A 27459-nucleotide genomic window follows, 5' to 3' on the forward strand; every position below is an offset into this window, starting at 1 on the left:
TATGAATGTAGTTTCCAATCTAACTTCTGGCGTTTCACCTTAATTAAATAAGTTGAAAACTTACTTGTTACGTATTACCTAGATACAATTGTATGCAAGAAAAAATGCAGCAACAAAAAAACTAATAACGACGAAACAACCAACTTCAATAGGATATGCTGCAACAAAGTATATTTATTGAATGATACCAACAATAATGCTCACTTTAACTTTTATGATCTAACAGGACTAGACATCAACAATTTAACCATTTATTTTGTGAAATTTTACTTGTTTGGATAAGGTTTTTGTTTTCAGTAGCTTGTTTTGTGACAAATAACAGAAGTAATTTTTAGAAGTCAGAAGTTAAAAATATTTTCTTTACCGAGTATATTCTTTTTCTTCTAAAAGTCATTCTTAATTTAATTTCCAATCCAACTTCTAGCTTTTTGCCTTAATTAAGTAAGTCGAAAACTTAAATCGTTGGTGTTACCTAGATATAACCAATCCAACAGAAAATGAAGCAACAAAGAAACTAATACGCCGCGAAACAACCAATACAATTAAAAATGCTGCAAAAAAGAATATTTATGGAATGCTACCAACAATAATGATCGCATTATTTTTATGATATAACAGGACTAGATATCGACAATTAAAGCATTTATTTCGTGAAAGTTCTTTTTTTTTGTGGATAAGGTTTATGTTTTTCAATAGCTTGTTTCTCGACTAGGAGCAGAAGTAATTTTTAGAAGTCAGAAGATAAAAGATTTACTTCACCGAGTATATTCTTTTGCTTCTAAAAGTCATTCTGAATTTAGTTTCCAATCTAATTTCTGGCTTTTCCCCTTAATTAACTCGAAAACTTAAATCTTAGGTATCAACTAGATACAACCAATCCAACAGAAATAGAACAACAAAGAAACTAATATGCGAAGAAACAACCAATACAATAAAAAATGCTATAACAATATGCTCACATTAATTTTTGATTTTTGTTATAAGGAAAGCTAAACTGTATGGGGGAAAGTTGACTACGGTCAAGTAACGTTGATTATTTGGGTCAACTGGTTGGAACTGAATCGATCGAACCTTCGTGAACGATACAAATTTTTGACCCTTGCACATTTAATTGTAGTTCGTCTAATCATGAAAGGAGAATGAAACATCCTGAAATAACTAATAACTAAAGTTTAATTCAATATACTAATTATGAATCAAGGAAGTAAAGCAGGAAGTAAAAATCATGATTAATCGAGGAAGAAAAACAGATGACTCATAGAAACTGTCTTTGTCCATTCTTAAATTAGCTATTAGTATTATTATAAGGCAATAATTTTAGGTATTAATTTTTAGTATCGTGATTAACATTTACCAATCCTGATTTGCATAATATTTTTAAGCCAGTAATAATATATTTTGATTTTTAATCAATAAGAGAACCTTTTTACCTTTGCAAAAACAGTTTTTTGATGTTAACGATGAAGAACACGAATTCTGGTTTCATCTAAGAGTAGCAAAAAGAAGTATGAAATGTATAAACGATATGTAGGAAGAAACCACACAATTTTCTAATTCGCCCCATATTGACTTATGGTCAATTTTTATGGACCATAAATCTGCTTCTCCCCCTGAATGTTTTAGCTTTCCCTATAACAAAAATCTAATTTTTATGATCTAACAAGACTAGATATCAACAACCAAAGCATTTATTTTGTAAAAGTTTTCTTTTTGGGAAAATGTTTCTGTTTTTGGATAGTTTGTATCGTAAATAAAAGCAGAAGTATTAAAGGTCAGAACAATTTTTTTTTTTTTTGCTTCATTGAGTATATTCTTTTATTTATAAAAGGTTTCCAATCTAACTTTTCACCTTAGTTAAGTAAGTCGAAAACTTAAATGTTATAGTCTGTTTGGATACCACTTCAAAAGTTGTTTTTTGACTTCTGAAAGCAAAAAATACTAGAAGTTGACTTGGGTACACAATATTAAAATGATTTCTAGAAGCGAGAAAATTAACTTCTGAGAATCAGAAACACTTCTACTTTTGGAGAATCAGAAACATTTCTGGTTCTAGTTTCCAAACAGGCTATTAGGTATTACCCGGATACAATCTATCCAACAAAAAAAATATAGCAACAAAAAAACTAATACGCGCCGAAACAACCCATACAATAGAAAAATGCTGCAACAAATGCTATGAATGTTCACATTAATTTTTATGATCTAGCACGACTAGATATCAGCAAATTTAAAGGCTTTCCTTTTTAAGTGGAAGCCCTCAGCTAAGGCCCATTAGCTGCAAGGGTTTATCACTTTATCTATTTATTAGGGTTTTTCTGTCTGTTTTTCAATTTTCGATCCCACTTTCTCCATCCCTCTCTCTCTCTCAAGGCTGCAGTAATAATCTGCTGCCCTGAAATTCAAGTACATTCATTGCCCCCTTTGTCATTTTTTCTTTAATTTTAGATTTCATTTCAGATTTCTTTGGATTATCCTCTTGATTCAATCAAAATAAGAAATAATTAGGTTAAACTGAACTTTTTCCTGTGTTTGCAGCTGCGACAACAGTAAGAGGGAAAATGGCGACTAGGGCAGCTGCAACTTCATTGTTGAGTAATTCTCCAATTTTCTCCTCTTCATCTAGAAGAACAACATCACGAAATGAATCTACTGTCAAGTGTTTCACCATTGTTCGATGTTCTGCTTCTCTGTCTACCTCAAATGGCTCTATTGACACCCCTCTAGGTACTCACTGACATGCATAAGTTTGATTTTTGGTTTTTTTGATTTTTTCTCTCTGAGATTTTCAAATTTGGTTCTTGGGATTGTAGTTGTTAAGGATAGACCATGGAAGATAGCAGATGCAAGACTTGTGCTTGAAGATGGTTCTGTATGGAATGCTAAATCTTTTGGTGCTACGGGGACTCAAGTTGGTGAAGTTGTGTTCAATACATCTTTGACAGGGTGAGTAACTTAGTTTTGTGCCATGGGATGTTACTTTGATTGACCCCAAAACAATAAATTCGGGTATTTGCACATTTGTTTTTGTACTAGGATGAAAAGAATTTGGTGAACCATGTGTTAATGTGTCTGAATCTTAATTCATATTATCGCATTTGGTATTTGCGTGCATTTGTGTTATTATAGATTTGTAGAACAAAAAGAATTGTGCGTTTGCTTGTGCTTATTGTAATGGTATATATCACTATGTTGCCCGGTTTTCTTAATTAAGTGGATTAGTGAATACGAGGAATGCTGTAGATGGAAGTGTTTTTACCCTGTTGGTAGTTGTTCTCTCATAATATATGATTCAGGTTACCAGTCTTGGTTGGCTTAAGTAATTTTAACAGCATGTTGCAAGATATGCAACTTGTTTCGGAGTTGTGTGTATTTGAAATTTCAGTAGCATGGGTCTGACTCGTAAAACTATTTATTCTTGCCTGTCCAATGTCTTCCTTTTCTGCGCGGTGTTGAACTTCTGAAAGCTATTTTTGGTGCAGTTTTAGCATCCTTGCTGAAGTAATTTGGGATATAAAAATTGATTTTTTTTTTCTGTAGGGGTTTGTGAATAGCATGCCTGTTTCTTTATTACCTGACTGTTGAGTGGCTAATGTATGAGGTCATATGTACTGAGGAATCATAGTAAACTAACCTAGATTTTCTGTGGGACATGGAGTTCCTAAACCTGTGAGAGAGAAATTTTCTTGTGCACGAAACTTTGTTTTCCTAATTTTGCTTGTTCAAGCTCCAATGCTTGTTATTCTGTCAATTGTTGCTTCATTTGTGTGTTCCATTTCTGCGCGGTGTTGAACTTCTGAAAGCTATTTTTGGTGCAGTTTTAGCATCCTTACTGAAGTAATTTGGCATATAAAAATCGATTTTTTTTTCTGTAGGGGTTTGTGAATAGCTTGCCTGTTTCTTTATTACCTGACTGTTGAGTGGCTAATGTATGAGGTCATATGTACTGAGGAATCATAGTAAACTAACCTAGATTTGCTGTGAGACATGGAGTTCCTAAACCTGTGAGAGAGAAATTTTCTTGTGCACGAAACTTTGTTTTTCTAATTTTGCTTGTTCAAGCTCCAATGCTTGTTATTCTGTCAATTGTTGCTTCATTTGTGTGTTCTAGGTTAGAAAGTCCATATTTATCGTAAGGTTATTAGATGTAACAACAGGTTTTATTTTTTTTTCTTTTACCCCTTAATGTGGGAGTTACAGTCCTTCTGCTTTGTGCAGTAACTATTAAGTGATCTGGAATTTGATGCTGTTATGCAGGTACCAAGAGATTTTGACGGACCCTAGTTATGCTGGCCAATTCGTTTTAATGACAAATCCTCATATTGGAAATACAGGAATTAACCTTGGTAAGTGCAACTTTTTTTTTTATAAATTGTGGAAACCTTCGTCTCTCCAGTCTTTTTGAAATTTAAAGTTAAGATGCCTTTATGAGCAGATGACGAAGAGTCACAACAATGCTTCCTTGGCGGCTTAGTTGTTAGAAGTTTAAGTCCGAGGTATGCTTTCTCATTATTTGTATAACTCTAACGTCAGAGTATGCATTCTTTCCCTAGCCATTCTGATGTCTTCTGATAACTTTTGTGTAGCACTTCAAATTGGAGATGCACAGAACCCCTGAGTGATTACTTGGCTAAAAGGAACATCATGGGAATATGTAAGTTTTATTTAGGTTTTTTACTTATGTGGTTTATGTTTCCCTGAATTTGAAGTTTTATAGCAGTAGATTGTGCTTCTGGTTTCACCTGATACATCGACTTTTTCTTCTTTAATACTAGATGATGTGGATACACGTGCAATTACTCGTAGATTAAGGCAAGAGGGAAGTCTGAAAGGTGTACTTAGCACAGATGGATCAAAAACTGATAAAGATCTTCTTTATATGTCTCATAAGTGGGATATCGTCGGTAAGTTTCTTGGGACATGACTCATTTAACTTACTCTCAAACTTTCACCCCATTCACCCTTCAGTTCATGCTCACTGTAACCATTGAATATTTATTTATTGGCCTAAATGAATCATGGGAAACATTTCATTTAGACAGGTGGCCACGTAATCTATGTTGTGCATAATCAATCTTGTACTGTAAAGGCTTAGTCTATATGCTTTTCCCTGCAAGTTGTAAAAATCAATCTGGACTCTGAAACTACTGTGCAGGCGTCGATCTCATAAGTGGTGTCTCATGCAATGCTCCATATGAATGGGTTGATAAGACCGGTTCAGAATGGGAATTCAACATCAGCGGTAGTGTTGGAAAGAGATTTCATGTAAGTATTGCAACCCAAATTACACTGCTGTGCTAGTGAAGTAATGTATGGAATTTCTGAACTGTTTTTGGTGGGTGTACTGAAGGTTGTTGCGTATGATTTTGGGATCAAGCATAACATATTAAGGCGCTTGACATCTTGTGGATGTAAAATTACTGTGGTACCCTCAACATGGAAAGCTTCAGAGGTTCTTAAGATGAAACCTGATGGAGTTCTTTTCAGTAATGGTCCAGGAGATCCTTCTGCAGTTCCATATGCTGTTGAAACAGTAAAAGAAATAATTGGAAAAGTTCCTGTTTTTGGTATTTGCATGGGACACCAATTGATTGGTCAGGCATTAGGTGGTAAAACCTTCAAAATGAAGTTTGGTCATCATGGAGGAAACCATCCGGTCCGTGACATCCGTAAAAACCGTGTCGAGATCAGCGCTCAGGTTTGTTTAGATTTTATTTATATCTTCTACATTTGGACAGTAGCAGCAGATATGGATTGTCTGAAGTTGTTCCAGTGTGGTTACTGGCAACGCTTAATGGAATGATTCAGTGTCCAACTACTGCATGCTTTCTTCAATTTTCTTAGCTGTAGTTGTTTATAGATAAAAAAAGGCACCTGGACTTGCGAAAATACATAATGCCCAGTGCACCATAGTTGGACTAGAAACAAGCAGCCCACTTAATTTTTTTTGCCCCCTAGGACAGTAAACTCAGGTGAGCGAACTGTTAGCCTTTAGGTGAGGTCTAGGGACATTATGTATTACATCTATAGATATGAAGAAATGGTTGATGAGTAAGATAAGGTACCGTGCAAGAAGTAGTAAAAACTATGATTAAAACTTCGGAGTTTGCCTCGTTGTATATCCTTATTGGTAGGTAGTTCTAGGAAATGCATGGAGAAATAATTAAGAACACAAAAAATAGAAGGCATGATTATTAACATAGCAAAATGTGAGGATCTTAATGTTGCCGAATGACACAAAAATAAAATACCGCAGAAATTTTTAATTTTTAGAACGATAAACAAGGGTATGCTACACTCTGTCTGAGATCAAGGGGAGTTTATAAAACTACAAAATTTAACCATGGACAGCAGCCATATGGCTCATCTAAATACAATTGAGCTTACCTTGTTTTATCAGTATTCAAAAGTATAATAGGCCCTTATATACATGTATAGGAACCCTTTACCTACTACAGTTGCTGCAGTTTCTAGGAGTGGCATGCCAGTCAAATTACTGGCATCTTCATCTGTCAGTGTCTTGCGTTTCCATAGATTTATTATGGCAAATAGGATGCTGCTGTATTTGAATTCTGTCGTATTATGACTGGCATCATACTTGTATCGAATATGACTTTACTTGCTTAATCATATTTTCTGTTTAATGGCAAAGGATGTTCATTGTTTCCACAATAATTATTTTGTTGTTTGGTTGGCAGAATCACAATTATGCAGTAGACCCTGAATCGCTTCCAGAAGGTGTACAGGTGACACATATCAATCTAAATGACGATAGCTGTGCTGGCCTCGCTTTCCCTGCGTTAAATATCATGTCACTTCAATACCATCCTGAAGCATCTCCTGGACCTCATGACTCTGATTCTGGTAAGTGACAAGTCTTTCCCTTCCCTGCACCACAATAGTGTTACATTCCATGAACTATATATTTTGTATAAACAAAGATAATTATGTTTTATTGTGATTCTTTTGAACCCTGACCCAAGGTGATAATTCTTGCACAGTTTTTGGGGAATTCATAACTTTGATGGAGCAAGCCAAATTATAAGACCTCCGCGGTTTCCTCCAAAAAAGCTCAGCACGTAGGTGGAAGTTGACTACCTAGCAGAGAGTTTGAAATACTCAAACCATCTTTATATCTTTATTCTCAAATTTTTGTTGTAATCTTTCTTGTCTGTCAGTGTTTATAAACTTCGGCAATGTTTATCATATGCGTGTATCGCATGTTATACAAGCAATTCATCAGATTGTTTCCTGAAGCCATAAGACTGAAAAATTTCCTCTGGCCTGCTCTAACACATTAGAACAAGTTCAGTGGGCTCAATTTGAAAGAACCATCATTCTAAACTAGCGAACAGCTTGGCACTCTTCCAGTAAAGCTCATCTAGGGAGATTTGTTAACCAGAAACTTCCTGATCAACCATGGTATTAAAATTATATGTTATTGCCATTTTGCCATTATTACAGTTAGATGATAAGGGCAAGGGAACAAACAAATTCACATGATAAAAAATTCATAAGCATAGATTTCATAACACAGTCTTCCAATGTTTGTACAAGTGATTTTGAGGATGAAATGGCACCCATAATTCCCAAAATAAAACAAAGATAATGAGAAAGAACTACTAGAGCTATTTTTGATAACTTGGGCCTAAAAAGATCTTAATGTAAAAAGCACAAGGGTATTTGATTGAGACCCTAATTGGAGTACTAACTAGTAAGCCGAATAGGGAACTGTGCGAGCTAATGTGCCCTTGGTATCTAAAGGTACCTAGTGCCTGCCGTTGGTGTAGGCTTTGGTTTTTCCTTGGCAATCTATCGTAGTTTATCAAAAACAAAAAAATGTTTTGAAAAACGTGCAACAATATCTCTAAGTTCACTGTTTTGAACCACATCTTTATACCCCCATCTTGCGATTAAGTATAATTAAACATATGCACTTTCCTGCTTAATTGTTTCATTTTCTAACTTTACACAGTTATTCGAAAGAGACGAAATCGAGTCAGCAAAAAGAGAGTAACTGAATGGTTGTCAAATGGACTCAGTTCCATACTGCCACCAGCGGTTCGACCTAATCTATCCAAGGCAGCACTTGGTGGTCACAGTAGAGGTGGCAAACTTGCATTTGCTCTAGCTCTATCTTACACTAGAGGTGACAGTTCATTGTTCAAGTACTCAGCTCTAGTAGGTATTGATCCAGTTGAAGGACCCAGGAAAGGTATGCAGTTACCTCCAGTCGTTCTAACCTATGTTCCTCGCTCTTTCGATCTAGGTATGGCGGCTTTAGTTGTTGGATCCGGCCTCGGAGAAATTAGGACTAGTGCACTTATTCATGCTTGTGCACCAAAAGGTGTAAACCATAAAGAGTATTTCAATGAATGTCGATCGCCCGCATACCATTTTGTCGTCAAGGATTATGGACATATGGATACACTCGACGATGTAACTAAAGGGATTAAAGGGGTCGCTACTTATCGTGCTTGTAAGAGTGGGAAATCAAGGGAGCCTATGATGAGATTTGTTGGGGGGATTACTATTGCTTTGATGAAAGCATATCTTGAAGGTGATCATAGTCACTTAAATGCTATCAGGGACGGGAAAGATGTTAGTCTTCCTGTTCAGCTACAAACTGTTGAGTTTTTAGAGGACTGATTCACAGCTATCAAGGATGGCTCTAAGCCAGATTCTGATTATATGATCTTCTCAAAATAATTTATTTCTAACCTACAGGTCGAAATTTAATAAATTTTATATATTCGAACAACTCTTCACAATAGTCTATACAAAGGCATTTTTCGAATCTTTAATCTTCATGCAATCAGTTTAGCTGCAAATCAGTTCATTTTCGAATTCATATTCAAGAATGAGCACCATTAATTATCAACCACGAAACTAGGAATTTATGTCTGGGGCTGTTTTTTTTTCTTTTTTTTTTTACCGAATACCCAATAATTTTTCTCGACTCAACTACAATAATCACCAAACGCGGCAAAAAACACATGAAGCGAGCAAGACTCGTCGCATAGTTTTTTTCTTCATGGCTAAGTTGGGGCCGATGCCACTAATTAATTGGGGCCTATGGATTTTTTCATCCACCCCATAAAGAATGATGAGGGATGTCTAAGTTTAATGAAACTACCATTTTACACTCTATCAAATATTAATACTACTAATTTGTCCCCATCAAATCCTAATCATAAAATTAAAAACTAAAATAAAAATCATAAAACTAAAATCATAAAATTTAAAAACTAAAATCAAAATCAAAATCATAAAACTAAAATCATAAAATTAAAAACTAAAATCAAAATCAAATTCATTTCCATCTCCACTTCAACTGATTCTTCTTCTTTTCTTCTCAACCCAATCCGATAAACTAGGTTTTAGTAACATAAAATTGCTCAAAAATTGAAAATTTTGAAATCAATTTTTTCCTGTTTTATCAGAATCGGTTAACGTTAATGTGTATGTGATCGATTGCAAATAGAAACGGTTTATGTTCATACCCACAAAGACCGATTGTCCTTGATATGTTTTCTGGTTTGAGAAATTTGAACCAGAATCGAATTACATTAGCACTTATAAAAACCGATTGTTGATGTATAATGTTAGAATCGGATTTTATACGTGTGTCGAGTAAAAAAGAGAAAATTTACCCATAATCGGTTTACGTTCATGCCAATATAAAATGATTATGGATAATCGGTTGATTTTCATGTCCATATAAACTGATTTTGGGTAGAAGCTAGTTTCAAAAATTCTCTGTATGTTTTTGAGGTTACAATCGGTATATGTTTTTGACAACATATACCGATTCTGAGTTGGTGTTCTTCAAAAAATTTCAAAATTTCAAAAATTTTCATGGTCAGATGATTAATTAACACAAGTTAATTTCACATCTAACACTGTAGTTTAGCACTAATCAAGACCCTGGAGTTTGTTAACTGAGCAATCAATTGCAGATATGAAGACTATTCCAGAATGGGTTATGATATACAATGTTCCTCTACATTTATGTAATAAACTAGGGTTGAGTGTGATTACCAGTTACTTGGAAATCCATTGATGATGGATGAATGCACTAAGAAGAAAACCAGGCTCACTTATGCTAAAGTGTGTGTGGAAAATTGATGTAGAATTTTCAATTCCTATCTTCATCCCTCTTTGGATTGATGGTGTGCATATCATGGATTTACCCGTAGAATATCAATGTAAGCCTGCAAAATGCTTGAAGTGTTCATCGTGTTAGAGCATTGATCGGTCGAACTCGCATGCGTTGCTATCTCAAGCATGTTTGTCAATGTTAGTGATCAACACTATAAGTCTTGATTTCTAGTCTATTATATCTAAGTCTCGGAATAGGATAGACAGTGTAGTTGAGCTCAAGGACCTCATGGCGATTCATCATACAAGTAGAAGAACTACTCAAGGAACCGGTGGAACTTCTCGACAAAAAGGTATGCGAAGACTTGAACTTATCTATCACTCAAAAGTCTATATACTCTATCTCATACTCTTTGAGACAAGAAGTCGTATGCTATATATATATATATATACTTTGATTATACACATTTGGTATTTCGAGCCGAGTATACCTCGCCTATCTATATCTCGAAATATGTGTTGGTAAGATTTTCGCTTCGATCAAGTTTATCTTTACCATGTGATGAAAGTCATGATGTGTTTCAATAATCTTGAAAATTTCTTTGACGAGAAATGGTGTAACAACTATATAACGTCCTCTAAGAATGTTTCAATGATTGAAATGAGAGTTTAGATTACATAACCAATGGTGGACATAAGCATTGTTATGGAAACACATTTATGTATAAGTCCTATTCCTTGAACCAAAGTTTGCGAACTTTGTTGATCAAGAGAACCGTAAGAATGGCGTGAGCCAAGTCTGCGAACTCAGTCCGCCAACTGCCGAAGTTCCCAAACCCGAGAATTTCTGCTGGAGTTGACAAACTACTTGCGTGAAGCTAAGTCCGCGAACCCAGTCCGGGAAAACAGTCCGCGAACCGGCGAAGTTCTCATACCTGAGAATTTCTGCTAGAGTTTGTAAACTCTGCCCGGTAACTTAATTCCGCGAACCTAGTCTTCTAACTTGAGAAGGTTATATATCTGAAGATGATTTCCGAACTTAAACTTAAAAATACTAAGGAATGCAGTTTGCAAACTGTGGCTTTAAAAGTTCATGACCGATTCAAGTGAATCAAATCATCTTTGCTTCAATTGTGTCTTGTGTAGTACGTAAGATTTTCTTGCAATTGAACAACTCTCTAACTAGTTCATTTGAAGTCATTTGAACTAGTTATGGTGAAGAAGAACATGGTTGATATGGAATGCTCATATGACTAACCTTTTGGTTAACTATTGTTGAACCAACAAGTGCATACGTTTGGGTATGATTAACAAACATAGAAGCGTGCATTGTCAAGTGTGTGTAACAAGCTAAGTTTTCGATCTAACAGTTGAGAAATATTAGATTGAATCTAAATCAGGTTTTCATCTAAGGGTGAATATTGAATTCTTTGTTACTAAGCTAACATTGATTGCAAACCCTGATTTGAAATACTATATAAAGGAGACATCTAGTATTGTGCAAAAATAATCCCCACACCTTACGTGTGATACTAGTTTGCGTGCTAGAGTCGATTCTCCTTTAACCTTTGGTTTTCTTCTTCTAAAACCAGGTTAACGACTTAAAGACTTCATTGGGATTGTGAAGCCAGACCGATACTACTTTTATCGTAGTTGTGTGATATGATCTTGTATCTTCTATCGTACGAGTACAATCAGATTGATTGGCTTGAGATTGATATATCCGTAGTCAAGATATAAAAAGTAATCACAAACATCTTCGTCTCATTGTTTGTGATTCCGCAACATCTTGTTTCGCTACCATACGATTAAGATTAAGGGTGCACACGGTACGGTTTGGCTCGGTTATTGCCGAGACCGAGTGCTTGTACCTCCCTAGCCTCGGTTCCAAAATTTGGGACCGGTACATGTACCTTGTACCTCGATTTCGGTACTATTCGGTACACGTATGGTACCAGGTACGGTTCCGGTACCAATCGGTACTTGTTCTAGCCACAGTACTTGTTCCTCTCATTTTTTCAAACAGCTCAACAGCCTCCTCACCATAGCCATTCTGAGATTATCCTGATATCATAGAATTCCACGAAACCATATCGGGTTCTTTGATTGAGGAAAATACATGTTTGGAATCAATGATTGCACCAATCTGAAATACATTGAAATCAGAGCATTCTGGACGTAAACATCGGAAACATACCCATTTTTGTAAATCAAAGCATGGATTTGCTTAACTTCACTTAAAACAGAAATAATATCAGTTGCTCTGAGAAAATTTTCTAATGTAAAGAAGTCAATACGTATGCATGCTTGCCTCATTCTAATGAACCAGTGGAGAACTTCATTACCATTCCCTAGACGAGAAAATCCAGCAATGACTGAATTCTAACTGATTTGATCGTCAATCAAAATTGTTGGGCCTTATAGAAGTCCTCTGAGCTTTCACATTCTGAGTACATGGTCAACATAGTAGCCACCAAATATTTTTTCGACTCTAGACCTTATCTAACTACCTGGCCATGAACTTGCTTGCCACAATGCAAATACTCCAGACAAGAAAATGAACTCAGTAAACTATTGTAAGTTACCTCGTTCAGTAAGCATACAAGTTAGCTTTGTTTAAGCTCACACACTATAATCGAATTAAGGATATATACGTATTACATAGTCCCAGTGATTAAATGACTATAACTTAGCCTCATGTTTTTGTTTATTTTTATAATCTATTTGAAAGATGAAGAAATGGTAGTTTAATTCGGTAGATACAGTACGGGACGGTATGGGACTTGGACAGGACCGTGTACCTTTACCTCCTCAGCCTCGGTTCCTATTTTTTGGACCGGTACCTGTACCCCCTTCTTCGGTTCGGTACAAAATCAGGTATGGTTACACGGGTTTAGGGCCGGTCCGGGATTTTGGATCGGTTCTTGTGCACCCTTAATTAAGATTGTTGTGAGGTGATTGATAACTCTAGGCTGTTCTTCGGGAATATAATACCGGATTATCAATTGGTTCCTGTTCACCTTGATTATTATCAAAAGACGGAACAAAACCTTTTAGGGTTTATCTGTGGGAGACATATTGATCCTCTGATAGACTTGTATGTATGAGAAAGATTTGTTTATTGTCAAAGACTGCGATTTTGGGTCGTAGCAACTCTTAGTTGTGAGTGAGATCAACTAAGGGAATCAAGTGCGCGGTATCCTGCTGGGATCAGAGGCGTAGGAGTATAACTGTACCTTGGATCAGTGGGAGATTGATTGGGGTTCAACTACAGTCCAGTCCGAAGTTAGCTTGGAGTAGGCTAGTGTCTGTAGCGGCTTAATACAATGTGTGTTCAATCTGGACTAGGTCCCGGGGTTTTTCTGCATTTGCGGTTTCCTCGTTAACAAAATTTCTGGTGTCTGTGTTATTTCAGTTTCCGTATTATATTGTTTTATCTTTATAATTGAAATAATACAGGTTGTCCGTTAGATCATCAATTAGAGTAATCCAACCTTTGGTTGTGGATTGTCATTTATTGATCCATGGATATTGGTCTTTGGTACCATCCAAGTTATTCCTTATGTTTGATTAAAGACTCGCTGATTTCTATTAGCTCGAGTAAATCAAAACAAGAGAGAGATATTAACTCCTTGATATACTTTAAGCTAGATTGAGTATGACTGTCTAGTTGATTCTCTAGAAAAGTATATTGGAGTTAGTCCATACAGATTGATAAGAGAAATATTGGGTGGTGTTGTTAGACCCCCGCTTTTTCAATTGGTATCAGAGCGGGAAAACACCTCAAACCTTATAAGTTTGTGTTTGTTCCATCCTTAAAAGTCTATTCCTATGACAAATCTTTTTGGGAGGCTTGCTCGTGGCATCTGTAACGCACACCAGAGTTCCTTAAAGGTTGTTCAGAGATTATCACACTTCATTCCTATGGATGCACATGATAATCCTATACCATCTAGCATGTCCAAAAATCTAGAGGTGAAGAAACCATCTAAGGAAAATAATAAAAAGAATTGTCGAAGAAAACATGGTCAACGCTCAAGGGTATGGACTCTCACGAGAATTACTCTTAATCTCTCTGAGGAATACTACCGTAAAGGTTCCATTGACAAGGAGCTGTTCAGAGCATTTGAAAGTGTTTTGCAATTCTTAAAAAAACTTAATTCCATAGAGAATTTGAAGTTTTCCGACAAGAGTGTTGTGCCTGTCAAATCATTTTCTAATGATGCACAAACTGTTCTCAACACCGATTCATGTGAAGCCAATAAAAAGAATTCGTATGAATTGAGCGGAGGAACCATTTGTCAGAAAAGGTCTTCTCTTTTTCATAATAAAAAGGACCCACATGACTCTAATTATTATCATTACGATTTTATACTCCTGGCTCTGGGTACAAATATTAACCAAAAATATTGCATGGGAAATCCTATGCAGTTGATGTAGTTTTTAAGTGGTAGTAAAGTTCGTTCAACTCGGATTATGTAGACTCGATTTTAGACTCAAATTAAAATAGAAAACTTCAAAAGAAATTGTATTCAAGTTTATAAAAAGCACTTATACTTTGGATTCCACCAATCTCCAATTTTTATGTGATTTAATCTAGTCAATATTTATGCAACTCTTTACGTTTAAAGTGATCCTAATATTTTCGCCTAGACAAGTAGATTCTCAAAACAATAGTTGTAAAACGAAATCATGGACCATCAAAAGATTTAACCTAAGCATGACCCATCAATTGATAACACAACCACTTAATCAGAATCATATATTCGATTTCAGTTCAGTGCAAATAATCATAAAAGAATTACGAAAATTAAATTAAATAGAATTTACCACATAATAATTGAAAAAATGGCTTCCTCCGTCGCCTCAGAAATGGGTTTTAACTCCTCATATTAATCACTTGCTAAAAATATTTGTTTATGGTTCAAAAGTTGATTAAAAGATGAAAACTATAACTCTGAATGTTTGCAACGGTGTATTGGAGTCGCAAAACGAATGACTGACTGTGACAAAGAAGTTACTGTAGCAGAGTTACAAATTTGAGACGCTGATCTTATTTGCAACGGATGTTCTTCAGCAGCAGCAGCAGAAATACGGGTTTCCTGCAACTTGATCAATTCGCCTTTGTAGTGTTACAAACTCCTCTGCGACTGCTCCAATAACTTCGTTTCCTTCCCTGGGACTTAAACACACCTTTTGTACTACTCAGAAACCTAAAAATAGCGATTAATTCTCTCTTTTTCTTTTTGTGCAAGCCACGACAATAATCTCTTCGGCCGACTTCCTTAATCGTTTCTCAGACTTCCAAACCATCCTAAACTCTTCCTTAGATAGAATACTACCTTAGGAAACAATATCACGCGTTTAGTCTCCCTGGAATTCCTAAAATAATTCCACAAAGTTTCCGTGCAAAACTCAAACTCTGTTTCCTTTTTCCGGCTTATCCAGCCCAATTCGATTGATTCCAGCGCACATACAAGGCCTTTTTAGTTGAATCACGTCCAGCCCAACAAATTTCAGTGATTGAATCTCACTAAAACATCTTCGAAATCCAATCAAAAGTTTGGTTCTTCGCTGGTTATTTCTTCCCGCCTTTTTCTGAATTTAAACGAAGAAGATGACCTCCCCCTATCCTGTGCTGGTATCCCTTTAGCAGCTTCCTGGAAATGGATGCCCCTTAGTAATTGGTCACCCCTTATCCATTTGAGGGGTCCAAATAGAAAGTGTCCTCCGTGGGAGACCCGCGCAACTTTTCGAGCCGATTTTTCCAAAAATGTTTGTTGGCCAAAAATACCTACACACACATAAAACACCATAATAAGTACAAAAATGAGCACTATCAATATATAGAATCGAGACAAATTAGACACAAAAATGTGTCTATCAAATACCCCCAAACCTATTATTTGCTAGTCCTCGAGCAAAAATAAAATAAAATAAAATAAAATCCTAACTCACTGACGCAGGCATCGTCGATTGCATTTAGCGTATGCAATAAGCCTTTAATCCCCTAAGTGTCCCTAGTGGCGGACTGTTGTCTCCGAAAGGATTACAAGAGGTACACCCACAAAACCTTTACTCCAGACCTTAGCTATCTACACAGAACCTTGGAAGGCACTAAAAAATCTCCTTGGTTGGCATACTTATTGACTACAGGAGGAAGTACCCTGATGCGAAATTCCAATTGTTGTACATGAGTTTGCACTCAAGCATACTAAAATTCATATAAAGTGACAGAGCTCTACTCAGATAGTCGCACTATGGACATCAATATCCGGAGTCAAAACTAATCACATGGATAGATCAAGAAGATGGATATAGAGAAAAACATAGATGGTTTTGATGTTTACTAAGTGAACGACGTTTCCCATATCTATCTGAAGGCCTCCTCCAAAATGAACCTATCCTAATGGATTGAGATACTAGTTTGACTAATATCAACACAACTGGCATATACAAGGGAACCAATGATCGATAATCCTAATTCTAGTTCAACACAACTGGCATATACAAGGGTACCAGTGGTCGAATTTATTAATTTTTTTTTTCCTTTGTAACTCAATCACTCTAATTCACCCTAGCATTGGTAACAACTTGAATCGTGGGCCCCACCTATCACTTGAGAAACATGGTTTAAAAACAAAATAAAATAAAAATAGAAGTGAAAAGGACTCAACGAGATATGGTGAAACTATCATGTTATTTCTAACACCTGAGCTCTATGCTTTTATGAATAGACTCTTCTAGATGTTTCCATCTAATCAGATTGGTTCCTCAACTCCTACGATCAAAATGCTTACATGCACTTAGATTAGTTAGTGCAATCCTCAATAGGCATAAATTTCTAGGTTCTGGAGTTTATTTATTCATACTGCAACTAAAAAGTTTCTCCCATACCCCCAAACTTAAATCTAACATTGTCCTCAATGTTCTAAAGATAAAATTAAAAGCATGAACAAGGAGAAACTGTTACCATTTGACGCAAAAGAGATAAGGAAAGATATTACCATGTTGCATGAGATTGGGTTACCTCCCAAAAAGTGCTAAATTTAAATTCTTCAGCCAGACGTCAAATACCACAAAATAGCTAATTACCTTTCAAATCATATATCAATAATCGAAACAACCGTGGGTCAACAAAAGCAAATAAAATTGCCACAATTATCAGACAACTGCACCAAATCAGAAAAATGAACAGACATAGCACATCCTCATCCAAGGTTTCCTGCAAGACAACTGGGTTTTTCTGTTGTGCCCATTTGGGCTTCATATGAGTGTCTTGACAAATTGACACATTCGAACAACAAGTCTTTAGAATTTCCTCCTGGACAATATCAGGAGGATCCGGTTGCGGAGTCGGAAGTGACTCAGGTAATACCTCAGGTACACTAGGCTCGAATCCCAAGTTAGGGACTTCTAATGGAGATAATTGACCATTACTACCCCCAAACTTAGGGTAGTCAGTATTCTCGGACAAACCTCTAACTATTACTTGAATTTCTGGATCCTCAGAGTCTTTAAAATACTTAAGAGCTTCTTCTAGTTCAAAAGTTTGGTCACCTAACTGACTTAAGAGAATTCCTCATCAAGTTCATCTAAGGAATCAACAAATAAAGTGTCGTCCCAATTATCCTGAGTTAGATCCTGAACTAAAGTGCTAATCATATTCACTTCTTCTAAATCATCGGAAGGTTGTCTATTAACATTAAAGACATTTAGTTCAGTGGTCATATTACCAAAGGATATGTTCATAAGTACGGTCCTACAGTTGATGACAGCGTTAGCTGTGGCTAAAAATGGGCGACCTAAAATCACCGGTATTTGAGCATTAGGATCCTGAACAGGCTGAGTATCTAGAACAACGAAATCCACTGGATAAATATATTTATCAACCTCAATCAGAACATCCTCTATGACACCACGAGGTATTTTGACAGACCTATCAGCTAATTGCAATGTCATTTTAGTCAGTTTCAACTTACGAAGACCTAGCTGGTTGTATACATGATAAGGGAGTAAGTTCACACTAGCTCCTAAGTCAAGAAATGCCTTATCTACTGAATAATTACCGATCACACAAGATATGGTGGGGCATCCAGGGTCTTTATACTTAGGGTCTGTTTGGTTCAGAAGGATTGAACTTAACTGACCAGCTAAAAAGGCTTTCTTATGGACATTAAGCTTACGCTTTCGTGTACAAAGGTCCTTAAGGAACTTGGCACAAGCAGGCATTTGCCTAATTTCTTCTAATAAAGGGATGTTAATGTTTACCTGCTAAAATATCTCTAGTATTTCGTTGAAAGTCGACTCTCTCTTTGTTGGAGCTAACAACTGTGGATATGGGGCTTTGGGTACAAAATGAGACCTGTCGGGAACCACATTGGCATCACTAGAAATTTTATCGGTTTCTTCAGTTAGTGGCTCCTTTCGGGGCTCATCTTGGAAACTAGAAGGTGGATCTACAGTATGTCCACTATTAGGCATGGCTACCTTATTGTCTACCGTTTTACCACTCCTAAGGGTTGTGGAAGAATTCACTTGATTAAATGGTTTTTCACCTACTTCATTAACTCCTCTAGGGTTGGGTATCGGTTGACTAGGGAACTTACCTTTTTCTCTTAGAGACTCATTGATCAGACTAACCTGGTCTTTCAATTCAGAAATGGCCTGACTATGTTCTTGTCGTATCCTATTACTAGCTTCTATGCTTTGTGAAAGCAATTGACACATATTTTCAGTATTTTGAATAAACGAGGTGAGAGTTTCCTCTAGACTTAAGATTTTCTTATCAGACTGATTCTGAAACTGAGTTGATCCTGAAGTATTCTTAGTGTAGCCAAAACCTGGGGGAACATTAGAATTACTAAACTGACCTTGGTCCTTAGACCATGAAAGGTTCGGATGGTTTCTCCAACCAGGATTATAGGTTTCTGAATATGGGTCAAACTTCTGACGGTTATCAAACCTAGTGTTATTATAGAGAGCATTGGCTTGCTCTTTATTATTCTGGCATTCCCAAAAAGGCTCTACTCTACCACTAGTGTGACCCAATTCTAAAGCTTCTAACCTTTTTGCTATAGCAGCAATTTTGGCATCTGATTCATAGCCTCCTTCTACCCTATTAACGTTTCCTCTACCTAGAAGAATTGCTCTCTTGGGTTCCCTACAATATTCCCATTGCTGGGTCTTTTCGGCGATTTCATTCAAAAATTCCATCGCCGCATCAACAGTTTGGTTTTCAAAACCACCAGTGCGTAGAGACTCAACCATGGTTGTTGTCGAATAATCTAAACCCTCATAAAGGATTTGAACTAGCCTAACCTTTTCTAAACCATGATGAGGACATTGGGCTAATAAGTCATTGAACCTTTCCAAATACCTATATAACGATCCTCCCTCCTGTTGAGAAAATATGCAGATTTGCGTCCTAATAGACGATGTTTTGTGCCTAGGGAAAAACTTGTTCAAAAAGGCAGATGTAAGTTGTTCATATCTTTCTATTGAACCGAAAGCCAAACTATATAGCCACGATTTGGCTTTATCTTTCAGGGAAAAAGGAAATAACCTAAGTTTCAAAGCATCATCATCAAGGTCTCTAATTTTTAGGGTACTACAAATTTCCTCAAAATCCCTAACATGGAAGTATGGTTTTTCATTTTCTTTCCCTAAAAAGATTGGGAGCATCTGTAGGGTCCCAGGCCTAAGTTCATAATTTGCTTCAGTTTTGGCTAACCTTATACAAGAAGGACGAGTAGTCCTAGTTGGGTTCAACAAAGCTTTCAAAGTTGCCATTGCTGCCACTATGGGATATTTGGGATTCTATGCAATCACAAAACAAGGCTGACTCAACCAAATCAAACCTAATTTTCTAGCAACAAAAAGCATGATGGTTCCACATAGATTGTTTCTAGACCAGCTTCTATTCTTTCGAAAAGGAACTCATTACAATCTGAGCAAACCCATCTGGAGGCGAGGGAAGCTCAGTGGATCTTTGATACCCAAGGCCTCACCGGTTACAAGGCGGCGCAGTCACGCATTCAACTCACAGAAACCACCATGAACTTCGAAGTATGCTCAAAAGAGTAACCAATATTTTTCGAACGACTTTCCTATTAAGCTCGTTACCCTATCTGTCTCATTCTAGTCAAAATTTTAGGCTTAGGTTTGCGTTTGGTTTCGTTTTCCTAAGGTGGGCAAGAAGAGAACGGTGATGAAATCCGAACCCTTATCTTGTATGGCCAGTCCTTGCCCTTTACTAGGAAATTAAAGCAGCCGTTTTCAAGTCCTCAGCATATATGAAAACGAAGGAATACAGTAAACCCGCTGACAGGGGATTCACGGGTGTTTCGAAAAACTTACCTCCCGTACCAGACGGCGCGAAGAACCGCTGAAGTCGACTCGGGCCACGATTCCTATGTCATCTACGAACCCGAGGGGCCGAGGCGATATCGTAATCACCGTCCTTCTCTGCACACAGTTTTTATTTAAACCAATCCTTCCGTAGGGTTTAAAAATAATAATGTCCCAGTCCAAAAATAAAAAGAAAAATTACAAAAAATAAAACCCAATTTACAGTTTCTAAAAATAAACCAAAATAACTATATACAAAATCTTCTTCTTCACTCCTTTCGGATTCCTCTTTTCTTTCCTTCTTTGGCGATGCTTTCCTTTTATAGCACTTTTTCTTTCCTTGTAGCTTCGCTCGAAATCTGAAAAGAATCAAAAAATACCAAAGGAGTAAAAGAGAACAAAAATTCTAAAAGAAATAAAATAAATCTAAAACCTAATACAAATCCGCGTCGGGGGCGCCAAAAATTGATGTAGTTTTTAAGTGGTAGTAAAGTTCGTTCAACTCGGATTATGTAGACCCGATTTTAGACTCAAATTAAAATAGAAAACTTAAAAAGAAATTGTATTCAAGTTTATAAAAAGCACTGAGACTTTGGATTCCACCAATCTCCAATTTTTATGTGATTTAATCTAGTCAATATTTATGCAACTCTTTACGTTTAAAGTGATTCTAATATTTTCTCCTAGACAAGTAGATTCTCAAAAAAATAGTTGTAAATCGAAAGCATGGACCATCAAAAGATTTAACCTAAGCATGACCCATCAATTGAGAACACAACCACTTAATCAGAATCATATATTCGATTTCAGTTCAGTGCAAATAATCATAAAAGAATTACGAAAATTAAATTAAATATAATTTACCACATAATAATTGAAAAAATGGCTTCCTCCGTCGCCTCAACAATGGGTTTTAACTCCTCATATTAATCACTTGCTAAAAAAAAATTTTATGGTTTAAAAGTTGATTAAAAGATGAAAAACTATAACTCTGAATGTTTGCAACGGTGTATTGGAGTCGCAAAATGAATGACTGACTGTGACAAAGAAGTTACTGTAGCAGAGTTACAAATTTGAGACGCTGTTCTTATTTGCAACGGATGTTCTTCAGCAGCAGCAGCAGAAATACGGGTTTCCTGCAACTTGATCAATTCGCCTCTGTAGTGTTACAAACTCCTCTGCGACTGCTCCAATAACTTCGTTTCCTTCCCTGGGACTTAAACACACCTTTTATACTACTCAGAAACCTAAAAATAGCGATTAATTCTCTCTTTTTCTTTTCGTGCAAGCCACGGCAATAATCTCTTCTGCCGACTTCCTTAATCGTTTCTGAGACTTCCAAACCATCCTAAACTCTTCCTTAGATAGAATACTACCTTAGGAAACAATATCACGCGTTTAGTCTCCCTGGAATTCCTAAATTAATTGCACAAAGTTTCCGTGCAAAACTCAAACTCTGCTTCCTTTTTCCGGCTTATCCAGCCCAATTCGATTGATTCCAGCGCACATACAAGGCCTTTTTAGTTGAATCACGTCCAGCCCAACAAATTTCAGTGATTGAATCTCACTAAAACATCTTCGAAATCCAATCAAAAGTTTGGTTCTTCGCTGGTTATTTCTTCCCGCCTTTTTCTGAATTTAAACGAAGAAGATGACCTCCCCCTATCCTGTGCTGGTATCCCTTTAGCAGCTTCCTGGAAATGGATGCCCCTTAGTAATTGGTCACCCCTTATCCATTTGAGGGGTCCAAATAGAAAGTGTCCTCCGTGGGAGACCCGCGCAACTTTTCGAGCCGATTTTTCCAAAAATGTTTGTTGGCCAAAAATACCTACACACACATAAAACACCATAATAAGTACAAAAATGAGCACTATCAATATATAGAATCGAGACAAATTAGACACAAAAATGTGTCTATCAAATACCCCCAAACCTATTATTTGCTAGTCCTCGAGCAAAAATAAAATAAAATCCTAACTCACTGACGCAGGCATCGTCGATTGCATTTAGCGTATGCAATAAGCCTTTAATCCCCTAAGTGTCCCTAGTGGCGGACTGTTGTCTCCGAAAGGATTACAAGAGGTACACCCACAAAACCTTTACTCCAGACCTTAGCTATCTACACAGAACCTTGGAAGGCACTAAAAAATCTCCTTGGTTGGCATACTTATTGACTACAGGAGGAAGTACCCTGATGCGAAATTCCAATTGTTGTACATGAGTTTGCACTCAAGCATACTAAAATTCATATAAAGTGACAGAGCTCTACTCAGATAGTCGCACTATGGACATCAATATCCGGAGTCAAAACTAATCACATGGATAGATCAAGAAGATGGATATAGAGAAAAACATAGATGGTTTTGATGTTTCCTAAGTGAACGACGTTTCCCATATCTATCTGAAGGCCTCCGCCAAAATGAACCTATCCTAATGGATTGAGATACTAGTTTGACTAATATCAACACAACTGGCATATACAAGGGAACCAATGATCGATAATCCTAATTCTAGTTCAACACAACTGGCATATACAAGGGTACCAGTGGTCGACTTTATTCACTTCCTTTTTTTCTTTTTCTTTTTTTCTTTTTTTTCTTTGTAACTCAATCACTCTAATTCACCCTAGCATTGGTAACAACTTGAATCGTGGGCCCCACCTATCACTTAGAGAAACATGGTTTAAAAACAAAATAAAATAAAAATAGAAGTGAAAAGGACTCAACGAGATATGGTGAAACTATCATGTTATTTCTAACACCTGAGCTCTGTGCTTTTATGAATAGACTCTTCTAGATGTTTCCATCTAATCAGATTGGTTCCTCAACTCCTACGATCAAAATGCTTCCATCCACTTAGATTAGTTAGTGCAATCCTCAATAGGCATAAATTTCTAGGTTCTGGAGTTTATTTATTCATACTGCAACTAAAAAGTTTCTCCCACACCCCCAAACTTAAATCTAACATTGTCCTCAATGTTCTAAAGATAAAATTAAAAGCATGAACAAGGAGAAACTGTTACCATTTGAAGCAAAAGAGATAAGGAAAGATATTACCATGTTGCATGAGATTGGGTTACCTCCCAAAAAGTGCTAAATTTAAAGTCTTAATCCAGACGTCAAATACCACAAAATGGCTAATTACCTTTCAAATCATATATCGATAGTCGGAACAACTGTGGGTCAACAAAAGCAAATAAAATTGCCACAATTATCAGACAACTGCACCAAATCAGAAAAATGAACATACATAGCACATCCTCATCCAAGGTTTCCTGCAAGACAATTGGGTTTTTCTGTTGTGCCCATTTGGGCTTCATATGAGTGTCTTGACAAATTGACTCATTCGAACAACAAGTCTTTAGAATTTCCTCCTGGACAATATCAGGAGGATCCGGTTGCGGAGTCGGAAGTGACTCAGGTAATACCTCAGCTACACTAGGCTCGAATTCCAAGTTTGGGACTTCTAATGGAGATAATTGACCATTACTACCCCCAAACTTAGGGTAGTCAGTATTCTCGGACAAACCTCTAACTATTGCTTGAATTTCTTGATCCTCAGAGTCTTTAAAATACTCAAGAGCTTCTTCTAGTTCAAAAGTTTGGTCACCTAACTGGCTTAAGAGAATTTCCTCATCAAGTTCATCTAAGGAATCACCAAATAAAGTGTCGTCCCAATTATCCTGAGTTAGATCCTGAACTAAAGTGCTAATCATATTCACTTCTTCTAAATCATCAGAAGGTTGTCTATTAACATTAAAGACATTTAGTTCAGTGGTCATATTACCAAAGGATATGTTCATAAGTCCGGTCCTACAGTTGATGACAGCGTTAGCTGTGGCTAAAAATGGGCGACCTAAAATCACCGTTATTTGAGCACTAGGATCCTGAACAAGCTGAGTATCTAGAACAACGAAATCCACTGGATAAATAAATTTATCATCCTCAATCAGAACATCCTCTATGACACCACGAGGTATTTTGACAGACCTATCAGCTAATTGTAATGTCATTTTAGTCGGTTTCAACTTACCAAGACCTAGCTGGTTGTATACATGATAAGGGAGTAAGTTCACACTAGATCCTAAGTCAAGCAATGCCTTATCTACTGAATAATTACCGATCACACAAGATATGGTGGGGCATCCAGGGTCTTTATACTTAGGGGCTGTTTGGTTCAGAAGGATTGAACTTACCTGACCAGCTAAAAAGGCTTTCTTATGGACATTAAGCTTACGCTTTCGTGTACAAAGGTCCTTAAAGAACTTGGCATAAGCAGGCATTTGCCTAATTGCTTCTAATAAAGGGATGTTAATGTTTACCTGCTTAAATATCTCTAGTATTTCGTTGAAAGTCGACTCTCTCTTTGTTGGAGCTAACAACTGTGGATATGGGCCTTTGGGTACAAAATGAGACCTGTCGGGAACACATTGGCATCACTAGAAATTTTATCGGTTTCTTCAGTTAGTGGCTCCTTCCGGGGCTCATCTTGGGAACTAGAAGGTGGATCTACAGTATGTCCACTATTAGGCATGGCTACCTTATTGTCTACCGTTTTACCACTCCTAAGGGTTGTGGAAGAATTCACTTGATTAAATGGTTTTTCACCTACTTCATTAACTCCTCTAGGGTTGGGTATCGGTTGACTAGGGAACTTACCTTTTTCTCTTAGAGACTCATTGATCAGACTAACCTGGTCTTTCAATTCAGAAATGTCCTGACTATGTTCTTGCCCTATCCTATTACTAGCTTCTATGCTTTGTGAAAGCAATTGACGCATGTTTTCAGTATTTTGAATAAACGAGGTGAGAGTTTCCTCTAGACTTAAGATTTTCTTATCAGACTGATTCTGAAACTGAGTTGATCCTGAAGTATTCTTAGTGTAGACAAAACCTGGGGGAACATTAGAATTACTACACTGACCTTGGTCCTTAGACCATGAAAGGTTCAGATGGTTTATCCAACCAGGATTATAGGTTTATGAATATGGGTCAAACTTCTGACGGTTATCAAACCTAGTGTTATTATAGAGAGCATTGGCTTGCTCTTTATTATTCTGGCATTCCCAAAAAGGCTCTACTCTACCACTAGTGTGACCCAATTCTAAAGCTTCTAACCTTTTTGCTATAGCAGCAATTTTGGCATCTGATTCATAGCCTCCTTCTACCCTATTAACGTTTCCTCTACCTAGAAGAATTGTTCTCTTGGGTTCCCTACAATATTCCCATTGATGGGTCTTTTCGGGGATTTCATTCAAAAATTCCATCGCCGCATCAACAGTTTGGTTTTCAAAACCACCAGTGCATAGAGACTCAACCATGGTTGTTGTCGAATAATCTAAACCCTCATAAAGGATTTGAACTAGCCTAACCTTTTCTAAACCATGATGAGGACATTGGGATAATAAGTCATTAAACCTTTCCAAATACCTATATAAAGATTCTCCCTCCTGTTGAGAAAATGTGCAGATTTGCGTCCTAATAGACGATGTTTTATGCCTAGGGAAAAACTTGTTCAAAAAGGCAGATGTAAGTTGTTCATATGTTTCTATTGAATCGGAAGCCAAACTATATAGCCACGATTTGGATTTATCTTTCAGGGAAAAAGGAAATAACCTAAGTTTCAAAGCATCATCATCAAGGTCTCTAATCTTTAGGGTACTACAAATTTCCTCAAAATCCCTAACATGGAAGTATGGTTTTTCATTTTCTTTCCCTAAAAAGATTGGGAGCATCTGTAGGGTCCCAGGCCTAAGTTCATAATTTGCTTCAGTTTTGGCTAACCTTATACAAGAAGGACGAGTAGTCCTAGTTGGGTTCAACAAAGCTTTCAAAGTTGCCATTGCTGGCACTATCGGGATATTTGGGATTCTATGCAATCACAAAACAAGGATGACTCAACCAAATCAAACCTAATTTTCTAGAAAAAAAACGCATGATGGTTCCACTTAGATTGTTTATAGACCAGCTTCTATTCTTTCAAAAAGGAACTCGTTACAATCTGAGCAAACCCCTCTGGAGGCGAGGGAAGCTCAGTGGAGCTTTGATACCCAAGGCCTCACCGGTTACAAGGCGGCGCAGTCACGCATTCAACTCACAGAAACCACCATGAACTTAGAAGTATGCTCAAAAGAGTAACCAATATTTTTCGAACGACTTTCCTATTAAGCTCGTTACCCTATCGGTCTCGTTCTAATCAAAATTTTAGGCTTAGGTTCGCGTTTGGTTTCGTTTTCCTAAGGCGGGCAAGAAGAGAACGGTTATGAAATCCGAACCCTTATCTTGTATGGCCAGTCCTTGCCCTTTACTAGGAAATTAAAGCAGCCGTTTTCAAGTCCTCAGCATATATGCAAACGAAGGAATACAGTAAACCCGCTGACAGGGGATTCGCGGGTGTTTCGAAAAACTTACCTCCCGTACCAGACGGGCGAAGAACCGCTGAAGTCGACTCGGGCCACGATTCCTATGTCATCTACGAACCCGAGGGGCCGAGGCGATATCATAATCACCGTCCTTTTCTGCACACAGTTTTTATTTAAACCAATCCTTCCGTAGGGTTTAAAAATAATAATGTCCCAGTCCAAAAATAAAGTCCAAAAAGTGTCCAAAAATAGAAAGAAAAATTACAAAAAATAAAACCCTATTTACAGTTTCTAAAAATAAACCAAAATAAGTATATACAAAATCTTCTTATTCACTCCTTTCTGATTCCTCTTTTCTTTCCTTCTTTGGCGATGCTTTCCTTTTATAGCACTTTTTCTTTCCTTGTAGCTTCGCTCGAAATTTGAAAAGAATCAAAAAATACCAAAGGCGTAAAAGAGAACAAAAATTCTAAAATAAATAAAATAAATCTAAAACCTAATACAAATCCGCGTCGGCGGCGCCAAAAATTGATGTAGTTTTTAAGAGGTAGTAAAGTTCGTTCAACTCGGATTATGTAGACTCGATTTTAGACTCAAATTAAAATAGAAAACTTAAAAATAAATTGTATTCAAGTTTATAAAAAGCACTGA

The 27459-nt window shown here is 36.8% G+C and overlaps 2 protein-coding genes across 2 annotated transcripts; both read left to right on the plus strand.

The window, feature by feature from the left end:
- Positions 1-2255: 2255 nt before the first annotated feature.
- On the plus strand, positions 2256-7313 carry LOC113284020 (carbamoyl-phosphate synthase small chain, chloroplastic-like). The gene is made up of 11 exons (XM_026533410.1): positions 2256-2403; positions 2536-2724; positions 2811-2943; positions 4255-4343; positions 4433-4493; positions 4584-4651; positions 4773-4901; positions 5153-5262; positions 5348-5695; positions 6696-6861; positions 6999-7313. Exons 2-11 carry the CDS (start codon positions 2559-2561, stop codon positions 7040-7042), a joined length of 1314 nt encoding a protein of 437 aa, XP_026389195.1. The 5' UTR covers positions 2256-2403; positions 2536-2558; the 3' UTR covers positions 7043-7313.
- Positions 7314-7416: 103 nt separating this feature from the next.
- LOC113280354 (chlorophyllase-2, chloroplastic-like) lies at positions 7417-8646 on the plus strand. Its single transcript, XM_026528992.1, has 2 exons — positions 7417-7474; positions 7973-8646. The coding sequence occupies exons 1-2, from the start codon at positions 7417-7419 to the stop codon at positions 8644-8646; spliced, it is 732 nt and encodes a 243-aa protein (XP_026384777.1).
- Positions 8647-27459: the final 18813 nt, after the last annotated feature.

The sequence above is a fragment of the Papaver somniferum genome, chromosome 5 (assembly GCF_003573695.1).
Source record: "Papaver somniferum cultivar HN1 chromosome 5, ASM357369v1, whole genome shotgun sequence".
Classification (NCBI taxonomy): Eukaryota; Viridiplantae; Streptophyta; class Magnoliopsida; order Ranunculales; family Papaveraceae; genus Papaver; species Papaver somniferum.

Excerpts from the sequence above, each read along its gene's own strand:
- LOC113280354 (XM_026528992.1), top strand. The coding sequence starts at position 7,417 with ATGGTATTAAAATTATATGTTATTGCCATTTTGCCATTATTACAGTTA. Across the intron at positions 7,475-7,972 it reads ATTACAGTTAGATGATAAGG|TTATTCGAAAGAGACGAAAT; the intron begins GCAAGGGAACAA and ends AACTTTACACAG.
- LOC113284020 (XM_026533410.1), top strand. The coding sequence starts at position 2,559 with ATGGCGACTAGGGCAGCTGCAACTTCATTGTTGAGTAATTCTCCAATT. Across the intron at positions 4,494-4,583 it reads GTTAGAAGTTTAAGTCCGAG|CACTTCAAATTGGAGATGCA; the intron begins GTATGCTTTCTC and ends ACTTTTGTGTAG. Across the intron at positions 4,902-5,152 it reads TCATAAGTGGGATATCGTCG|GCGTCGATCTCATAAGTGGT; the intron begins GTAAGTTTCTTG and ends ACTACTGTGCAG.